At 38.7% G+C, this 21,642-nt stretch overlaps 1 protein-coding gene across 5 annotated transcripts in view; it reads left to right on the forward strand.

The window, feature by feature from the left end:
• The first annotated feature begins 2,835 nt into the window (after window positions 1-2,835).
• The window catches only part of CPSF6 (cleavage and polyadenylation specific factor 6), a 32,797-nt gene continuing 13,990 nt past the window's right edge, over window positions 2,836-21,642 (forward strand). Inside the window, exons 1-8 of one of the 5 annotated variants that reach the window (XM_006064271.4) lie at window positions 2,836-3,055; window positions 10,959-11,168; window positions 12,547-12,650; window positions 16,352-16,497; window positions 17,402-17,575; window positions 17,705-17,815; window positions 18,263-18,767; window positions 21,085-21,200. In XM_006064271.4, coding sequence (XP_006064333.1) covers window positions 2,996-3,055; window positions 10,959-11,168; window positions 12,547-12,650; window positions 16,352-16,497; window positions 17,402-17,575; window positions 17,705-17,815; window positions 18,263-18,767; window positions 21,085-21,200 — 1,426 coding nt within the window. In that variant the 5' untranslated portion in view covers window positions 2,836-2,995. The remainder of the gene's footprint in view (window positions 3,056-10,958; window positions 11,169-12,546; window positions 12,651-16,351; window positions 16,498-17,401; window positions 17,576-17,704; window positions 17,816-18,262; window positions 18,768-21,084; window positions 21,201-21,642) is intronic. The other 4 variants (XM_006064269.4, XM_006064272.4, XM_006064273.4 and 1 more) reach the window with 4 other exon arrangements.

The raw sequence follows: 21,642 nt of genomic DNA on the forward strand, positions 1-21,642 counted from the left end.
AACCTAAGTTTTAAAAGAATCAAATAGAAGTTCTAGAACCTAAAATTAAAAAAAAATTAAAAAACTAAATTACAGTTCAGTAGATGAATTTAACATATAGGAGAAAGAATTAGTAACCCAGAAGAAAAGGAAAAAGCTATTCAAAATGAAGCATAGGGAGATAAAGATGTAGAAAATAAAAGAGAGAAGGTAAGAGAAATAGTGGATAGAAATGATCTAACATTTAAATGGAGTTATATGAGAGAAGAAAGAGTGGGGCAGAAACAATATTAGGTAATATCTGAGAATTTTTCAAAATTCATGAAAGGCATCAATCAATATATTCAAAAGGCCCATTGAATTCAAGGCATCATTAAAAAAAAAAGAAATACACCTCCAGACATACATAGTAAAAGGGCGGAAAACCGAAGTCTAACAGAAAGAAAATCTTTAAAGCAGCCAAAGGGGGAAAAAACTCCAATGACCTTCAAAATAACAGTCACACTAAGAGCTGACGTTTCACAGGTAGCAATAGAAGTCAGAATCTTGAAATGATTTTTAAGTGTCCTGAAAGAACAGAAACTACTTTTAGCCTCATGGTCTCCTCAGACTCTTGACTTGCTCTTTCACTTGTAAGGACTCTTGTGATTTCTTTGGGCCAACCCCAGGAAATCCAGAATTCAAGGTTCTTGTTTCAAGGTCCTTAACTTAATCATATCTGCAAAGTCTGTTTTGGAATGTAAGGTAACATAGTCCCAGATTCTAGGAATTGGGATGTGGACCTCTATGACAGGCCATTATTATACCTACCACATTACCAGTCTAAAAAGTGCTCTTGCCTTTTATCAGGAGTGGTTCTTTTTTCCTATAAAGCCCTTTGGAAAAAGAAGAAACTAAGTGTTTCCAAGAAACAAAAGTGGGTAGGCATTTTTTTGTACATTAAACCACTATCAACCTTCAACCTTGATGTGGTAAACATTACCACCCCAATTTTAAAGATTCTGAGATTGAACCTGAGAACCCGTAGGTATCTTGACTGAGGTCATCTAGCTGGTAAAGTAGCTGACTAGAAATTTGTATCCAGATCACCAGACCTGTCTCTAAAACTTCAACGAACCAAGGTTTTCCACCATATCAAGTACAGTTATCACTTTTGCTTACCACTGTATCAGTAATTTCTGGGCAGGATGTGTCTTATAAACCCACTCTAACTTGGTGGGTTTTTAAAAGGATGAAAAAGAATAGGAGGAGGTTTCAAACTGGAGAGACTAAGGCGATGGCACCCTACTCTAGTACTCTTGCCTGGAAAATCCCATGGACAGAGGAGCCTGGTGGGCTGCAGTCCATGGGGTCGCGAAGAGTCGGACACCACTGAGCAACTTCACTTTCATGCATTGGAGAAGGAAATGGCAGCCCACTCCAGTGTTCTTGCCTGGAGAATCCCAGGGACGGGGGCGCCTGGTGGGCTGCCGTCTATGGGGTCGCACAGAATCGGACACGACTGAAGCGACTTAGCAGCAGCAGCAGCAGTCTCCATTTGGGGCTTCTCAGGTGGCTAGTGGTAAAGAACCCCAGAAGGGATATGCTCCAAGACCCCTAGTGGATGCCTGAAACTGCTGCTGCTGCTGCTGCTAAGTCGCTTCAGTCGTGTCCGACTGTGTGACCCCTGAGACGGCAGCCCACCAGGCTTCCCCATCCCTGGGATTCTCCAGGCAAGAACACTGGAGTGGGTTGCCATTTCCTTCTCCAATGCATGAAAGTGAAAAGTGAAAGTGAAGTCGCTCAGTCGTGTCCGACTCTTAGCGACCCCATGGACTGCAGCCTACCAGGCTCTTCCGTCCACGGGATTTTCACACGCTGCAGTAGTACCCAAAGCTAAATATAACATGTCTTTTTTCTGGACTAACAGGTAGTGTATAAAGGGTGCTAGACAAAAAGATGATTCATTTCCAGGGATGGTTGGTGTAGGACGGCTAAAGATTTCTTGGATGCTACTCAGAACTATAGCTACTTAAAACTTAGAAACTATTTCTGGAATTTTCCATTTAACATTTTTGGACTGCAGTTGACCCCAGGCAACTGAAACTCTCTCTCAGGACAGACTACTACATTGGCTGGCAAACGCTTTTTTTATTAACCACGTGACTCCTGTTAAGCCACTTAAGATTCTTTAGGCCTCATTTCCCTTTATCATCTGTAAAATGAGATGTTTGGACCTAAAGTCATCTTTTCTAGTTCCCTTCCTTCTCTGACATTCTATGAGTCTAAGAGAGGAGTCCCCTCGTCTGAAGATACCTCCATTTTATAGGGCGGGCCCAACGGGGACCGCATTCAAGTTTGAGACTTTTAAACTATCCCAGGAACAACCAACTGCAGCTCAAGGAGGTTAAAAATGACGGGTGATGAAAAGGGGGCGGGGGGAGGAGATGAAAGAAGACGATGCAGAAGATACAGATGGAAAGATAAACGGTATGCAAATGACGTAAGTAGCATGCAAATAACTCAAGAAAACCATCAACCGGTAACTAGCATTTACGAGGCAGACGAAATTCTGCTGGTCTTTTGAGGATGCAGAGGTAAGACATCCTCTGGAGGCGCTCACGGAAAGCCGGGCTACATTTTTGGTGTTTCATCTAGACATAAAACTTCCACCTCCCTAAAAGCCCTGGCTGTGAGAAAAGTAAGAAAAACTGAGAAATGAAAATATCACAAAATGCTTAAGTGTGCCAAAGACAACGTGGAAACTGTCTGGAGACAACTGGGACCACCCCTGCCCCGCCCCCCCAAGCCTAATCCAGACACACAAAAGAAACCGCCAGCGCCTTCGGAGACGCAGTTTCTCTTCTCCGCCAGCCAAGCAAGCGGTGGCGGAGACCCGCGCCCCCGGCTGCCCCCGCCTCGGTCCTCGGGCCTCGGAAGTGACGCAGCGCGCCCCGCCCCCGCCGCTAGATCCGCTGCTGCTGCCGCGGCGGGCGGACCTGCAAGAGGCGGCGGCGGCGGCCGAGGCCGAGGGAAGATGGCGGACGGTGTGGACCATATAGACATTTACGCGGATGTGGGCGAAGAGTTCAACCAGGTACGTGTGGGCCCGGGCTCACGCCGCCGAAGTGGGCGGTGCTGCGGCCGGGACGCGGACCTTGGGCCAGCTGCGGGCCACGAGACGGCGCGGCTGCAGACCGTGCGCCCTTGGCGCCTTGGGCCGCGCCGCCCGATCCCGGCGCAGCGCCCGCCTCGCCCCTCGTTCTACCGCGTCGTTTCGTGGGCGGCGGGCGCTGCCACCCTCCGCGGGGCCCCGAGCGCGGACGCCGGCTACTGTGCAGCCGCCGCCGGCTCCTCCCTCGCCGCCGCCTCGCTCCCCATTGTTGGAGGCCGGCGGGCGCTTCCCGCCTTGGTAGGCCCGGGCGGCGGGGCGGCGTGTGCGCGGCGGGGAGAACGGGCCGCCCCTGCGCCCCATCCCCCGCGGCTAGGTCGAGGAGGAAGCCCAGCGGGGCGCGCGCCGGCCTTCTCCTTGCCCCCGGCCCTGCCGCTCGGGCTCCGATTCCTTCGGTCGGTCCATTTTGTGTCTCTGTCGTCACTCGGTCGCCTCATGGAAGGCCGTGTTCACGGCCCTTTGTATCCCGCGCGCCTAGCTTCCTGAGCTCCCCTGCCCGCGTTTGCGACAGGTTTCGGCGTGGCGCCATCCCTCTCCTTCTCTCACTCTTTGGGAAGACGGCTTCGGTGCGGGCACGTTTGCAACAAGTCCTTTGACTTTCGGACCCATGGATCGTGTTTTGAAAGTCGGTGCACTGGCCGTACCTCGGTGGTCGAGGGCTTGCAGTGCCTCCGAGGCCCAGTCGTTCTCGGTCTTTGTGATGAAAATATCAGTGAAGATAGGTGGCCCGGGCCAAAAGGAAGACTTGGAAGCGCGAGGGTTGGATGGAACAAAAAAGGTGGTAGCTCACCAAGAGAAGGGATCAGAGTAGTGATTAAAGAATCTCACCCAAAATTCACATGGTGTTTGTTAGTTTTATAGCTGTTTCCTGATTTCCGAAAGCAAAATGTTTACTGTTCTCCAAGGGGTTTGGAAAGGCTGGAGAAAGTGAGAATGCAAGGTTTTTCCGGTATCTCATAGGCCACAGTTGCCTAGAAGGACTAGCCGCGGAGCTGTGATGTCTGATGTGCATCCTTGCAAAAGGTTGTTACTAGAGCAGTGACGTTTAAGCTGTAAGCATTCTGGTCACATCTGCTGTCTTTTATATAGTAACACATTTAAAAAAAGCAAATTGTAAAAAAAAAAAGCAAATTGTGTTTAACTGCAGTGTTCCTAATAGCTTTCTTACATTTTCCAGGTCCATGTGAGAAGCTTAGTAAAATTCTGGTTAATGTGTTTTTGTGGGGTTTTTACCCCTCCGTTAAGGATTTTATTTGTGCAAGGAGTTTAAGAATTTTTTTAAATAGGGAAAACTAGAAATCCGGTTTTTTTTTTTTTTTTTTTTTTGAGGGATGATGGTGCCCTTACGTTTAAATATTAGAAGAAAAGTTCAATTAGCTTTAAATGTTTTCTAATCCGTTAAAAAAGAGAGTATATTTAAACGTAACTCATTGTTATCAAATGTTAAGTTTTAAAATCTTTATTGTGTTGCGCTTAAAATTTTTTGCTATGCCTGAGTTGTGTCAGTGACAATTTAGAAAGTTACCTTGAGTGCTGAACACAGTCGGATTCTAATGCTTTTTTTAAGGTCAGTAAACAAAGACCTCTGGGAAATTTCTTTTCCTTTTATTTATCAAATGAGTGTAACATTCCATCGACAGGAGGTCCATACCTGCAAGTAAAAAAACAAATGTTCAAGGCAGTCTTCATTAGCTCTCTTCCAAGAAAATATATTTCCTTCTGTCTTTCTAGTCACAGTAAAGGAAGACAGAAGAGCTGGATTACAATTTTAGAAGTTGAGCATTGTTCACAACTTTTTAATGAAATAACTTCTTAGGCTTTTGCATACTTAATTTGGGGTGGGCATTTTTGTCATCTGTGTAGCTGGATGGAGTGATACTTGCTTATCCCTGTGCACCAGCTAGTGCTGACTGAACAGGAGGTAAGAAGAGATTAAAATTTGGGAGCCCTGATGAACTGCTTAATAGGGTTCTTTCAAAAATAACATTTTGTGGATTTTACCTATAGCATTATATTGCACATGTATTTGAATGGCATTAAATAGAGGGTTTGTTTTTGTTATTATTTTGTGTATCACTGGCCTTTGTAATCTACTGCTTGCTGTGATAATTCCTGTTCACAATATGGCCATAAAAGGATAGTTGATGGTTCTTTAAGGTTCGTTCTTAATTTTTAAAAATGTTACTAGTATTGAAATATTTACCTGAAATTTTATCAGAATTAGAAGCAACTACAAAATTGTTGGTGGATTTAATTTGCATTCTTATTAGCTGGTGACATTACTTCTATTGGTTGCTAAACTGACTTTATTTTGTTGTAGTTGAGTAGAATGTTTTGCTAAGTATAATGGGTTTTATTTCGGCTTCTAAACTGTTGTAAACATTAAAAAAAATCTCTTCATTGTGAGCTGTAGTTTTAATTGCATTGTGTACTTTGAAATTCTTTGTAATATATGTGTTTTTTATTTTTTCTGTTTTAAATAGTTATACTTGTATGATGTTTATTTCATGTATGTACTTTGGTAAAGAGCAGTGTAAACCTATTTCAAAAAGTGAGACATTCAGTTGTCTTAGAAACTGTAATTTGGAGATGGTGTGAGAAGAAAGTTACTGAAGCTATAGAACAGCCCCTTTCTTCACCAGATGAATTTAGAATGAAGAATAAAATTGGAGAAGGGAAGAATGCACAAGGGCCTCAGTTATCCTTCATAGCTGCTCTTTAGTTCTTAAATTGAAGATCTTTGGATGGAACCAAATTGAGAACAGTTGCTCAAAGTGGAAGAATTTGAACTCCTTCCAAACCTCTATATTACTTGGATTTGGAGTTGAAAAGAAAGCTGTTGGTTTCAGTCTCTCACACTGAATTGATAGTGTGTATCAGTTCAGTTTGAACTGGAATTTGTACTTGAAGGTAGTAGTTACTAGTCTCATATTTAATAATTACAGACTTTTATTTTGACCTAAACTAAACTAAATTTTTTTTAACTCAGTTGAGTATTTTATATGCCAGCAAGGTAGGGCTTCCCTTGTGGCTCAGAGGTTAAAGCGTCTGCCTGCAATGCGGGGGACCAGAGTTCGATCCCTGGGTCAGGAAGGTCTCCTGGAGAAGGAAATGGCAACCCACTCCAGTATTCTTGCCTGGAGAATCCCATGGAAGGAGGAGCCTGGTGGTCTACAGTCCCCAGGGTCTCAAAGAGTGGACAGACTGAGCGATTTTCACTTTCACTTTCAAGGAAGGATACAAAGTATATATAGTGTCTAGACTAAGTGCACTGTAGTGGGATTACATGAAAAATATGACACCCGGACAGGTCATGTGTTACAGAAACCACTCTTTTATGTCTGTCTCTTTGTGTAAACTTTTGTTGGCAGAGGAGAGGAGAGGGAAGTCAAATTCTGAACTTCAGGAAAGCTTAGCCTGGGTGCACTGAAGTAGTGTGTATTTTGCTTGTTTGGGGAGCAAAGCCCCTCATGTAGAATGTAGTTTTTGATGGACCTGGTGGTAGGTCACTGAGAGCAGTGCTCATTCAGTGATCTGACAATCAGACTTTAAAATGAAAATGTATGTAGATAGTGGGAAAAAATTCATTCGGAAGTTACAGACGTAGACATCCTTATAAGTGTACTTGTCTTTATCATGACTCATTATACTTTACATTTAGTTATTGTGTGTCTACTATAGCCAATGTTTAGCTAATTTTGGAAAATAAATTTTATTAGGCAGATATCTGTGAAATCTTATTTCTGCCAAATTTATATTGAATAGAGAACCCTCTAAGATAAGGCATGTAAGATGGAAACTGAAGTAGGTAGAGACTGAGGTAGGTAGAGACTGATTCAGAAACTTGGGTAGAAATGTTTAGGGGAGCTGTAACTCTTAATTATTTTATTATTTATAAGTAGTTCATTCTGTTGTTCACTTTGTGATTTATGTGCCGTATTTGTAGTACCAAATTGGCTTCCTTACCATTAGTTGAGCTTTTAACAGGGATTGGAAACTGATTTTAATATCTACTTGAAATGTAAACAAAATCAGAAAGTGAAATATTTTCTAAAAAGATAGGTATGTATTAGATTATCTGTTTTGTGGATTTTGTGGGTTAGTGTATTCTCTTCCATGGTATAGAAAACATTTTGTAAGTGCAAAACTTGTATTTTGCTTGTATTTCTCTAAATGGAAAATTTTTTTTTCCAATAGAGGAACTGTGAACAAGTGGCCCTTGCTGTGACATTGGTGGCAGTAACATAATGCAGGAGCGGCATTCATTCATTCATTCATTAATACAGTTGTAGGGGCACCACAGGTAGTGTTGTGCCTGTCAGGAAGCGCGAAGGTTACAGGACAGCTACCACAGTCTTGCCAGTGATGTACCGGATATCTGACATTAAAATTACACGCGAGGTGATTAACAAGAGTGTCCCTCTTCAGAGCAAGGGCATGGTGATAATGAAAAAAAGGTTGAGAAACACTGCTCTTAAGAGGAGCTAATTGAAATTTGGTTATTTTACTATCTGTCTTAATTTGAGTACTGTCTCTGACCTGGCTACAGCTACTCATTTGTCATGAGGAACATGATCTTGAGATGCAGAATCTTGAAAGGCTACCTTGCCTTTAAAATGATTATTGTAATTAAATGTAGAAAATGAAATAACTTAGTGGATTTTTTTTTTAACAAACTCTTAAGAGCTGTTGCCTACTGGAAGTTAAATATAGTGTATAGTTCTATTGGTTATTAGTTGCTGTGAACAAATTGGGCAATATTTGGTAATCTAAAATAATTAGGGGGTAATATTGATTATTTTTTGTTTTTGAGTAGCTTTAAAATTTCCCAATGGCAATAATTGAAAAGACTGCATATAGAACTTGACACTGTTGACTGTTATTCTTTGACAAAGTTTGTCCAATAGACTTTCAGAGCTCACTTTCTTTGTATGTGATCTGTGGTGGTATTGTTGTTGTTTAGTCCCTAAGTCATGCCCACCTCTTTTGGGACCCCATGGATTGTAGCCTGCCAGGCTCCTCTGTCCATGGTATTCTCCAGGCAAGAATACTGGAGTGGATTGCTGTTTCTTTCTGGGGATCCTCCCGAACCAGGGATTGAACCTGGGTCTCCAGCATTGCAGGCAGGTTCTTTACCACTGAGCCACCAGGGAAGCCCTGACTTGTGATACTCATTTTACATAATTTTAGAACGTGCATGTTTTCCCCCCTTTTAGAGTGGGAACAGAAAGTAGGATATGTTCTGTATATAATTATTTTTTTAATCTGGAGGATAGGTGTGATATGGTGAAGTTGAAAAGGAAGGTTACTGATACTACAGAAGAGGGTGTGTTTTAAGTTGCCTCTTAGTAATGGTGGTAATGTATTCAAATTCATTAATATTTTTTCTCCAAGTCCAAATGCATACCATGGGGCTAAAAGTACAGGCTGTGGCCTTGGAACTGAGCAAAGCTAACTAGTCTACTTGGAAATCAAACCCCAGGACTGTGGTCTCGGTTAGCATCGTATTTCAATCAGTTGGAAGCAGTCCAACTACCAGACCAAGTGACTGATAGTAAATATTGGTAGAATCATATCAGTATGGAAAATTGATTAGTATCAACATAGGAATTCATGGAGGGACAAAAATAGTAAGTTGTGACTCACCAGGTTAGTGTAGCTGCAATTATTATGCCTGTAAATTATTGTCGACTTATGTGAACATTTTCCTAGATTTATAACTAGTGAAAAATCAAATAATATTTCATGAAAGTATAGATTGAAATACTTTTAGTGCTACTATTAATAACCCTTGCATTCTGTTTTACTCTCCTTCAAACCATATATTGTGACTATAGTCTCTGCAGAGGAGGATGGAAATAATTGTACTTGATGTGCAAAACTGGATTGCGAACGATTTCAAAGTGCCTGCTACCCCTTGCAGGAAACTTTGGTATCTTAAGTGTGTGGAATCAACTGCTGCAGCCGTGCCACCTGAAGCTTTAGCTACACTGAAACTTCTTAACAAAACTCAATCTTCTTTTTTCTAATTTTTACTATCACTGCTTTTTTCTAACTTTTTTCTTTTTTCTAATTTTTACTGTCACTATCACAATTTTTACTATCATGTTCCTTGGTTTCAAAAAACTCAGTTCTCAAAGGTTATTTTGGTACTGCTGTGGAAACAAAATTATGGCATTATTCAGTGATTTGTGGTCTTAGTTTCTGCCCATTGCTAAAGAGGGCTTTCTTCTCTGACGTACCTTAAGATTTTGTCCCTTAATAAATAAGTTACATACATTCAGCCTCATAACAATATTGTTATGTAGAGATTCTGTTGCATAATCAGCAAATTGGATAACTTCATTATGCAGAAGATTACCTGATATGCCATGTGTTATGAACTGATAAGTGGTATATTTCCCCTTCTAGATTTTTTTTTTCTTTTCCTGTTTCTTTAAAAAAAAATCTTTTTCTGGCTTCCTTCTGAATAGCAAAACAAGAGCCATGTTCCCTTGGGACTCTTATTATAACAGTATTTTGTTGATCTGTTCATAGTCATATTATTCATGCCTTTTTTCAGTGTCATTCTTTATCCATAAAATGGTTAGTTCCTAAAACTATTAGTTTCTCCTTATCTGCCATTTGTGTTCATTCTTACTGAATTGTAATAATGGAGAAGATAAGAATTATATTCGTTTTCTAAGTGTAATTGCCTCTCTTTTATTACCTTGACAGAGGAGCCTGGTAGGCTACAGTCCATGGCCTTGCAAAGAGTCAGACAAGACTGAGCGACTTCACTTTTCAGAATGAAATAGTTCACATCCATTTAGATACTTTGTGGTGGAAAGGAAGATAAAAATAGAGCTTTTCCTCTGTTACTGGCTAGTTAAGCCAGTGGCCCAGTAACTGTTACCAAAGGCGATTTAAATGATGATCAGTGTTCTGCCACTACCTGCATTTCATTTTTCTTGTGCTTATTTACAGGTTGAACCCTATTTTTCTATTTTTCTCCTGTTCACATATTTGCTTATTTTTCATTTTCCTCTTACTTGCATATTACTTAGGCATGTAAGTGGCATCTACTAGCCTTGTTTTAATTCTGCTGGTGACACTCCATGGCAGAACTTTACTAGATTCTTCCTTGTTCATGTCCCCTTTCTCTTGACCATGTAGATGTTTTGCTAATTGACTATATATCTAAGAAGTCAGGTAAGCATTAACTCTTTGTTGACTGAGAATAATAAAACTTAATATAGATACTAATTTGGATAGTTTAACCTGTATTTTCTCTTTCCCTTGTTCATTTGTTGTGACATATAGAATCATTACCTAGCCATATTTCTTTATCCCTTTCCTGTGGCTTAGCTTACTATGCTTTTTCTAAAACTAACAGCTTCCACAGAATTGGGAAGCATGATCCTGAATACTATAGAAAATAATAGTTGTATTTTTCTGCAGTTAAAAATATTATTAAAGATTCATAATGGCTCTGATTTCTGTTTGTGATATTTGTGTATTGAAAATTTGTAGTCAGTGTTGTTACTTTTAGAGTATTTCGCTTCCATGAAAAGTTTATTATTTTATTTTGTCTACATGTTATTCTGTTCCTAGAGGAACATTAGTTCCTATAATAAGTATCAGTGGGGAAATAGGATTCATTGTATAGAAATTCACTTTATAGGCACTGTTCAAGAAGTGCCATAAAGTGAAAGATTTGTACTGAGATCTTTGACCTATGTCTTCTACCAAATTTTTAAAAGAAAATTGTTGAATAAATTTGCATTCACATCTGTTTTAGAAGTCGTCTGACTATTGTATAATCTAGAACATTATTTCTGTATCTCAGGAAGCTGAATATGGTGGGCATGATCAGATAGATTTGTATGATGATGTCATCTCTCCATCTGCAAATAATGGAGATGCCCCGGAAGATCGGGATTACATGGATACTCTCCCACCAACTGTTGGTGATGATGTGGGTAAAGGAGCAGCACCAAATGTTGTCTATACATATACGGGAAAGAGAATTGCATTGTATATTGGGAATCTAACATGGGTAAGTGACTTGATTTGAATTAAATCCTTGGTGATTGATTTCAAACTATTCCAGTAGTTAATTTTTTCTCCAGTATATAAAATAAGAATTTCAAGTTATTAAATTGGTTCTACATGCTTTGTTATGCACCAAGGGGGGGACATACATGTACCTTTTAAATATAGTAAGTACCAGAATCTTCTAGTTCTGAATTTTGTAGACATTCAACTTGTTTTGGTAGAGATTCCAGTTAAATGTAGTTCAATTATCTTATCTTTTACTACTCCTACACTTCAGCTATCTCAGTTTACAAAGGAAAATGCTCACATAAAGTCTCAAACCAGGATTCAGTAATGTAGAAGGAGAGAAAATACACAATATGATTCTTGTTTTTAAGAGTTTTCAATATCCAAACCATAATTACATACATGCTGAATTTCATTTTTGCCCTTAAATTTGAAATCTGATTTACAGAAATACTGCTATTATACATTGTATTTTAATTTGTTTATGATACTGTAGGTTTATTGATTGGAGTTTCATTAGCTGAATGTTTAGTAGTAGTATTATCTGTGTTTTATTAGCATTGAATCTTAAATATTTACTAAAATAGTCTGGTAGAGTTTTTGCATCTCTATTTAAAAACGTTTATTACACATACTTGAAAATTTAAAAATTTCCTAGAAATCAGTTGTTACTGTACATTTCCTTAATAGTATTTTATTTTAAATGTTTGCATATTTTAAAAACTGGCCAATCTCCCATTATCTGAGCAATTTTTATAATGTTGGAGACAGTAGCATTGTAGATAAAAAGAGTGTGGTTGCTAAGTAAGACTGAGTCTTGGCTCCTACATATGTTTTATAACCTTGGACAACTTCTTTAACCTCTCTATTGCATAGAGTGTAAAATAGGAATTATATGTAAAATGGGACTTCTATGTTTTGAGAATTAAATATTTGGTAAAAGGGTATGGTAGGCACTGAATACACGTTAGGATTTTGTTTTGTATACTTAGAAACATAAGGTGGAGTTTATTTCCCCAAATAATTTCTTTTAAGAAAAAAAGCGGCAGGTGAGATTGGTTTACTGAAAATTTAAAGTCATAGCAGTTGAAAGCTGGAAGAGACCAAAAACTCATTAAGGGTTTTCTTTTTTTAATTCTATATTCTCTCTGAGGATATGTACCTTCTATTTCCAAAACTCTTATCAAGGGACAAAAGTATGTCTTCAGGTGCTTTTGTGCTATTTAAAAATTGGAGACTGACTGGCGGTAATTGTACATAGTTTGCACTAAGGATTAATTTTGTCTGTCCTGAGTTTACCCTTACAAACTAAATTGAAACAATAAAAATCTTAGCTATGTTATGATGGTTAATGAGGGGGAAATATCTTGCAGTGGACAACAGATGAAGACTTAACTGAAGCAGTTCATTCTTTGGGAGTAAATGATATTTTGGAGATAAAGTTTTTTGAAAATCGGGCAAATGGCCAGTCAAAGGGGTAAGAATTTTGTTTTAATTCTTTTTTTTTTTTCACCCAATGGGAGTTAGTAGCTAACAATTACAATTTTAGGGGTGACTTTCCTTGAAGTTAATACTTATCTACACATGGGTAGGATGTTTCTTTTCTACACTGACAGGAGGTTCTTGGGCAAAGATTCATACTCGTTTAATGTATCCTGTGATCTACCTCCTTAAAACTAGTGGAGCTGGGAGATTAGGTCTCTTTTCCAATTTTCCTGCGTTTTCTCCATTGTGGTTGAACAATGACAGTTTGAAGAAGCATCACTATCCCTGTGGTTAAGGGGTATTGGAAGATGGGCCACTGAAGAATAATGTAGCGTGGATGTTTTGCATTGTTTGTTTAACTATTAAACTACACAGATGAGGTAGGATACTTATAAAATCCAGATGTCCAAAAGTAAGAGAGTAAAAAAATAGAATGTCATCATCTGTAGGTGATTACTCTTGTCATTTTAGTGAATATACTTTCAGGTATTTTCCTAGTGCTTTATTTTTATTGCAAAAACAATAGGATTGCAATTTACATTTTATAGTGTGTTTGATATGCGGTAAAAAAAATTAACAATAAATATACATCTTCTCCGAAGAAGGCAATGGCACCCCACTCCAGTACTCTTGCCTGGAAAATCCCATGGACGGAGGAGCCTGGTAGGCTGCAGTCCGTGGGGTCGCTAAGAGTCAGACACGACTGAGCGACTTCACTTTCACTTTTCATTTTCATGCATTGGAGAAGGAAATGGCAACCCACTCCAGTGTTCTTGCTTGGAGAATCCCAGGGACGGAGGAGCCTGGTGGGCTGCCGTCTCTGGGGTCGCACAAAGTCAGACACGACTGAAGTGACTTAGCAGCAGCAGCAGCAGCAGCAGCAGCATACATCTTCTCTAATGTATTAGTTCTTTCCATCATACTTTGCTACTGTAACTAATTTTACCATTCTTATTTTTGGTTATTTGAGTTTTCAGTTTTTGTCTATTAGAAATAATGTTTTATTTAAATCTCTGGTATAGATTTTGGATTTTTTAAAAGATAATTTGCTAACTACAGAATGATAAAGTAAAAATATATGCTTAATGTGCTTATTTTATATCCAGTGTGCCAGTGTGCAATAACTAGGAATATTTTCAAACATGTGCAGAGTCTGACTGCTTTTCATGAACTTCACTCTACTGCCTGGTCCAAGTCACTGTTATCTCTTACTTGAACAGTAGCTTCCTACCTGATGTACCTGCCTTCACTCGAATTCTGTACAGTCTATATAGAGACATAGCAGAAGTTGAAAAAAAAGTGACATCAGTATTTGTCTCCTGAGAATGTTCTATTGATTATCCGTTTTATTCAGAGTAAAACCCAGAATCTTCACTGTGGTCTGTAAGGCACAAAGACCTGTTTACCCACTACATCTCTGACCTTATCTCCTACTGCTATTTACTTTGCTATGCTGCTTCAGCTACATTAACTAGTATTAGTTAATGTATCTTTGCTGTTCCTCAGACATACTGCTACTTAAGACCTTTACACTCTTTCTTCTGTTTGACTTACTTTTCCCCAAAATATCCACATTTGGGATCTTTTCACTTCAATCAGGATTCTCCCTGAATTCCCCTTATCTGGCCACTCTGTGCAAGATCTTTGGCTCCTATCACTGTTTCCTTTTTCCTCCGCTTTTCTTACATTGTATGTTATTCGTTTATGGTCTTGTCTCCTACTAGATTTAGATTGTAAATTCCAAAAGAGCTTTGTTCACTGTTGTATTCCCTAACCCTAAAATGGGGCATGGCATATAGGAAGTGGTGCTCAATTAAATTAGTGAATTAATTAAATTTTTTCTAAATGTTGTGACCCAAGGTAATCTTGAATCAAACAGCAGACTTTGTTGACCAGGATCTAATTAAAGGACCATTTTGAATACTAGGCAGTAAAGGCTCCTAAGAGACCTTCTGAGAATAATTTAGAATATTATATAATTTTATGAATTGACATTCATTCATTTTTTTCTGTTCTAAATTTATTTTTCCTAGTGAGATACAATTCACATACTATAAAATTCACCCTTTTAAAGAATTCAAATCAGTGGACTTTATTTATAAAGTTGTACAACCATTATTATTGTCTATTTCCAGAATGTTCTGATCACCCCCAAAAGAAATCCTGTGTCTATTAGCAACTGTCTTTGTGGATTTGCCTGTTCTGAAGTGGTATCATAAAGAATGTGGTCCCATGTGCCTAGCTCCTTGCTTTTAGCATAATATTTTCAGGTCTCATCATGTTGTAACATGTGTCAGTACTTATTTTTAAAAAATATTAATATTCCACTAAATATTACACTATGTGAATACATCACATTTAAAATGTCAAAAATTTAGAAATTCTGAAAATTTCATCCATCATTTGGTGGACATTTAGGTGGTTTCCATTTTTGCTATTATGAATAAGGCCCCTATGAATATTCATATATGAGTTTTAGCATGAGCATTTTTTTTAAGGAAATTGTTTCTTTTATCTAAATGGATTACACTGTAGTTCCCGTATGATTTGCAGCTGTTCCAAAGCCACCCTTTTATATAGACAGAAAAATCTTCAGTGAAAGAAGTTAAATTTATCAACATTTATAAAAATTTCTAATTTTGTTCTTAAGAATACTCCTCCTCTGTATTCATGTACCAGTTTGTATGAACATAATATTTTCAGTCAGTTCTGTTAGGTACATGTATACACTCAGGAATTTTGTTTTTTTTGCTGCCATAAGGCTTGTAGGATTTCAGTTCCCTGAGCCGGGATTGAACCTGGGCCATGGCTCTGAAGAAAGCTCCAACTCCAAACCACTAGACCGCCAGAGAATTCCCAGGAGATTTATTGGATCATATTTTAACTCTCTTATATTCAACGGTTTAAGAAGCTGCTGGGATATTTGTCAGAGTGTCTGTACTATTATATATTTTTTCATCAAGCAGTGTATGAGGGTTCTAATTTTCCCCACATCCTCACTAGCACTTGTTAATTGTCTTTTTGATTAGTGGGTGAAGTGGTATCATTACGATTTTGATTTACATTTTGCTGTTAGCTAATGATATTGAGCATCTTTTTATGGTGATGTTATTCGTAATAATTAAAAAGTGGAAGCAACCCAAATGCCTGTCAGTTGGTGGTTTTGAGGAAATGTGGTATATCTATATAATGAAATATTATTCAGTCATGAGAAGGAATTAATGACTGACACATGTTTTAACATGCATTAAACCTTGAAAACATGCTAAGTGAAAGAAGCTAGTCCCCACGAAGGACCACACACTGTGTTATTCACATTTAATGAAATGTCCAGAATAGGCAGATGTACAGATTTGTTCTTTAGGGTTGGAGGATGGGAGGAAATGGAGTGACAGCTGACAGTTATGGGGTTTTTTTTTTTGAGTGATGAAAATGTTCTTGAAATTGATGTGGCTGTGATTGTAAAACTCTGAGTATGCTAAACAAACAAAGCATTGAATTCTGTACACTTTGAATAATATGATGTGTTATTATAAAAAAAGTTAGAGGTGAAAGTGTGACCATTGTATTCTAAGAAATAGTTTGTTTTTTTTTGGTAGGTAAAATTAAATTCAGATCATTTCATTTTTAATAACTGCAATAACAGTTAATCCCTCCTCACTTTCTACCCACATCCCTTTAAACACCTTTTAGGTTTGCCCTTGTTGGTGTTGGATCTGAAGCATCCTCAAAAAAGTTAATGGATCTGTTGCCTAAGAGAGAGCTTCATGGTCAGAATCCTGTTGTAACTCCATGCAATAAACAGTTCCTGAGTCAATTTGAAATGCAGTCCAGGAAAAGTAAGCACCCCCCTCAGAGGCTTTTATTAACAGATGTGCATTTTAACCAGTCTTGTTAGCATTTGTTATATGTTGTATTGGAGAAGTCATCTTAATATTTATATTTAGTTCATTGGAGAATCCATTTTAGAAAATCCATGCTTTGAGTTTGATTTAAATTACTGATTATGACTGGTTCCGTGTACTGGAAACCTATGCCCATTTTTCTCTAAATGTTACAGACCCAACATTATACAACAGTGTGCAAGTTTTATAGCCCTGCCATTCTTATCCTGTCATTCCCATCCTAAAGAAAGGAAGAAACTACATTCTAATCCTTAGGTTGAAGGAAAGTTATGTGGATGTCTGTTATGGTTGGGGAGAAACTACTGATAACCAGAAAGTATTCGTTGATTTTCTGCTTGGCACCAAGACCTATCACCACTTGGTAAAGTGACTATAGAAAAGATTTGCCATTATATACTTAAAAATGTTATCACTTAAAGAGATAAATGGATGATAATGTAATTAATAGAAATTTGAGTGGTTGTTTTTCTTAATGTTCTAGCACTTTTAACTGATGAATGTTAAAAAGTTTGAATGATTTATACTTACTGAAATTTAGATTTCTGTTAGAGAGTTTTGGTCTTGGCTGCTGCAGAATACTGGTATTTTGAAAGTAACTCATTATTTATCAGAAATACATTTAAGCATAGATCTTTGAGACTTCAAAAGAATTTAAATAGATGTGAAGGTTTTCCTAAATGGGTACTTCTCATGTAGTTTGGACAGGCCCAAGGCATCTGGAAGTTAGTAAGCAGTATTCATAAACTTTGATTTAGAGTTGTTTCTAGTATCTAACAGTGGTTACATATCAGAGAACTATTTTAATAAATGCTATTTATGAGTATTTGGATATTTGCAGCTACACAATCAGGACAAATGTCTGGGGAAGGTAAAGCTGGTCCTCCGGGAGGCAGTTCACGTGCAGCATTTCCACAAGGTGGTAGAGGACGGGGCCGTTTTCCAGGGGCTGTTCCTGGTGGGGACAGATTTCCTGGGCCAGCAGGACCAGGAGGGCCACCTCCACCTTTTCCAGGTAAAATTTTTCTTAAATTGCCATGGATAAAATGTGTCTACCTAATACCTCTTTTCCTTTTCTCTCTTTTTCAAGTAATGCATTATTAATGTGACTTACTCTCCTTGTTATGCTATTTTTGGAATCCAGGAAATTTGATCAAGCATCTTGTTAAAGGAACTCGGCCTTTGTTCCTGGAAACTAGGATTCCATGGCATATGGGGCACAGCATAGAGGAATTACCCATTTTTGGCCTAAAAGGTCTTTATTTTTCTCCAAACTTGCTTGACTTATATATAGAATATTTACATCCGTCTTATTTTCTTACCTCTTAAAAAATCCTTTCAAGACCATTTTTCCTTGTTTCACTTTCTAGCTTGACATCAGAGTAGACTATAAGGTGGGTGATTTCACTGTAAGAAGTGTGTGTATGCTGAAAGATGGAAACTATCTCTAAGCATTGTAATCTGTTAAAGTTTTTGTTTCAGTAGTTTTTCTTAAGCATTAAATTGAGCTAGTTAAATGTGTAAGGATATACTTCATCCTTGTAACTTGTTAGTGTAGCATTTACCATATGGGTTTCATTTAAAGAGAAAGAGTCTTGGTCTATGAGTTATGCTTTAAAAGTATAATTGTGGCATGAAGATTAAAACACCTTATTGAAGTGTTTTTTTTTTTCTCTCTCTCTCTCCCCCCTTTATTCTGTAGCTGGACAGACTCCACCACGCCCACCCTTAGGTCCTCCAGGCCCACCCGGTCCGCCAGGTCCTCCACCTCCTGGTCAGGTTCTGCCTCCTCCTTTAGCTGGGCCTCCTAATCGGGGAGATCGCCCTCCACCACCAGTTCTTTTTCCTGGACAGCCTTTTGGGCAGCCTCCATTGGGTCCGCTTCCTCCTGGTCCTCCACCTCCAGTTCCAGGCTACGGCCCCCCTCCTGGTCCACCACCTCCACAACAGGGACCACCTCCACCTCCAGGCCCCTTTCCACCTCGCCCACCTGGCCCTCTTGGGCCACCCCTTACACTCGCTCCTCCTCCGCATCTTCCTGGACCACCTCCAGGGGCCCCACCGCCAGCTCCACATGTGAACCCAGCTTTCTTTCCTCCACCAACTAACAGCGGCATGCCTACATCAGATAGCCGAGGCCCACCACCAACAGATCCATATGGCCGGCCTCCGCCATATGATAGGGGTGACTATGGGCCTCCTGGGAGGTAAGTTAGTATGCGTCTGTAAAAGTAGACTTGGTATATTTGATCTGCAAAAGCTATTTTTCTCTCTTGTCTGTGAAGTTTTAAAAAATTAGGAGCTTTCCCGATATATAATGTTGTGTATGTTTTTTCTTACAAGAAGCAGTATGATACGGTGAAAAACATACTTAACAGGGTTGGGAATAATCCAGCTCTACCACTTCCACAGGCTTGTGATTTTAGGGCAAGTCACATTATTTCTGTCATTTTTAACATAAAAGAGGTTGATAAAGATACCGAAGCAAGCTAATGGTATCCTCAAGCTACTTTTAAAATTTTAACGTCAATATCATTCATCTACCATTGATGACATTACATAGAAAGCTAAAGTTTCTTCATTGTTTTAGAAATTAGGTCAGTTTATTGGATAGTATCTCATGCTTATCAAGAGTCCTGTATAGCAAAATTACTAACTTTTAATTAAAGTGGGGACATTAAATAATTTATAAACATCTTTGGGTAGACAAAGACTTGTAAAACACAGGCTTTATGGGAATTAAAATAGTTAATGGCAATCTTTAGAGAAAAGCTGCATGGAAACTAAAGTACTTTTAAAGCTGCTGCTGCTGCTAAGTCGCTTCAGTAGTGTTCGACTCTATGCGACCCCACAGACAGCAGCCCACCAGGCTCCCCCGCCCCTGGGATTCTCCAGGCAAGAACACTGGAGTGGGTTGCCATTTCCTTCTCCAATGCATGAAAGTGAAAAGTGAAAGTGAAGTTGCTCAGTCATATCTGACTCTTTGCGACCCCATGGACTGCAGCCTACCAGGCTCCTCCGTCCATGGGATTTTCCAGGCAAGAGTACTGGAGTGGGGTGCCATTGCCTTCTCCGACTTTTAAAGCTATCCATGCTCAAATCGTAATCTGGAGAGCTGTGTTAATCTTTAAAAACTACTTGAATTTGTCCCCTTCAGTTTCTTGATTTTATATTCTTTTACTGTTATCGTTGAATTACTCTCTATTTCATTTTTTTTGTCTGACAGTGTCCTGCAGGGATGGATTTGAGCATCTGCCTAATTTCATTCAAGTGTACAGGGCCAGGGAAATAAATTTGATGTTGTAGATAAAGTCTTCTGACAGTTATCTATCCATAGACGTTGTGTCTTTTTGAGTGCCTGAAATATTTCGTTTTATTTTGAGAAATGTTATATCTAGGAAGGTAGCACAATTTTTCTTCTATTCAACTTAATTCCAGAGAGCAACTATCTGTTAAGTGTTCATTGTGTGGGGGTGGGTTAGGTGGCTTGGTTTGATAAGTTTAGTTTGAATCACATGTCTTTTTTCTAACATAATAGAATGTCTGTAGTACCAGTTTTTCTAAAAATATTTGTGTATATATACTTGGTTATTATTGAGTAATTTTTAATTGGAAGTGGGAGAAAACTGACTTTGTTTTTAAAGAAATAGGATGGGTATGAGTCACAGAATTTATCTGAAATCATACATGGATGTTGGAAAACTTGTAATTTGGTTAGACTGCTTATAAAGTTTTGAGAATAACAGTAATACTTTATAAACATGCAGAAGGTTGTATTAGCTCTTCCTCATCTCATCTGAATGAACTGCTTCTGCTTGCCTTGATTCAGCATCCTACCTAGTAACTAATAACTAAGATGGCAAAATGTTTACCTTTTCTGTACTACACACGTAGTCACAATTTTTTAAGTTGTCCAGCAGCTTTAGAAAATCTCGGGATTTTGTTACTTTTTTTTCAGTAAATATTTGTAGGTACTGAGGGTCTTTGATTTGCCAGATATCCTGGGGATTCAGTGGGGCATACAAGATAGGTCTAAGATCTTGTCCCTCCTGAAATTTTATTAGTTAGACATTTATTATTCTTCTGTTGTGAGTTGGGCTCTGCGCCTAAAGGATCCAAATATAAATGAAACCAGATTTTGGCCCTGGCTTGTGTAGGGTTGTATTTTTTGCAGTTAGCATGTTTTACTTAGATATACATACATATATAGACAGACATCAAAACAATTTTTTACATGGTTTTGTATGACTGTAAAAATATTTTATTGCAGTTATGTAGATATAGCATTTCTGACCTCCAGAAAGATAGGGTTTTTAAGTTGCTACTTTATTTCAGCTGAAAGATAATAATTGTACAAGGGGATTTTGCATACACCTGCTCTGTACGAAAAATAGCATATTTCAATATGAGAAAATAACTGTTAGTTCTGAGGCACTTGTCAAAAGCAGTTATTTGAATTGCATTACACTGTTATGACTAATTTAGAATTTTGAGTATGATTTAAGGTTTATTTTGATTTTATAGGGAAATGGATACCGCAAGAACGCCATTGAGTGAAGCTGAGTTTGAAGAAATCATGAATAGAAATAGGGCAATCTCAAGCAGTGCTATTTCAAGAGCTGTGTCTGATGCCAGTGCTGGTTTGTATATTTCTTTCTGTATTAATATTTCTTATTTATGTTATTAGGAATGACCTAAAACTTTTAAAAAATGATTTTAGTTTTGGCTGTGGGCAGGCTTTCCCTGGTTGCAGCACGCAGGGGCCACTCTAGTTGCGGTGCACTGGCTTATCATTGTGTGGCTCTCTTGCTGCAGAGCACAAACTCTAGGCACACAGGCTTCGGTAGTTGCAGCACCCCGGGTCAGTAGTTGTGGCGCGTGGGTTTAGTTGCTCCGAGGCATGTAGGATCCTCCTGGACCAGTGATCGAACCTGTGTCCCTTGCATTGGCGGGCAGACTCTTTTTCACTGTACCACCAGGGAAGTCTAGGCATGACCTAAAGCTTTTAAGTACAACTTTGAAGATGGGTCATCTACAGGTAGTAGTTATTTTTATATTTCCCAATCATTATCTGTCTTTTAT

This window comes from Bubalus bubalis, chromosome 4 (genome assembly GCF_019923935.1).
Source record: "Bubalus bubalis isolate 160015118507 breed Murrah chromosome 4, NDDB_SH_1, whole genome shotgun sequence".
Classification (NCBI taxonomy): Eukaryota; Metazoa; Chordata; class Mammalia; order Artiodactyla; family Bovidae; genus Bubalus; species Bubalus bubalis.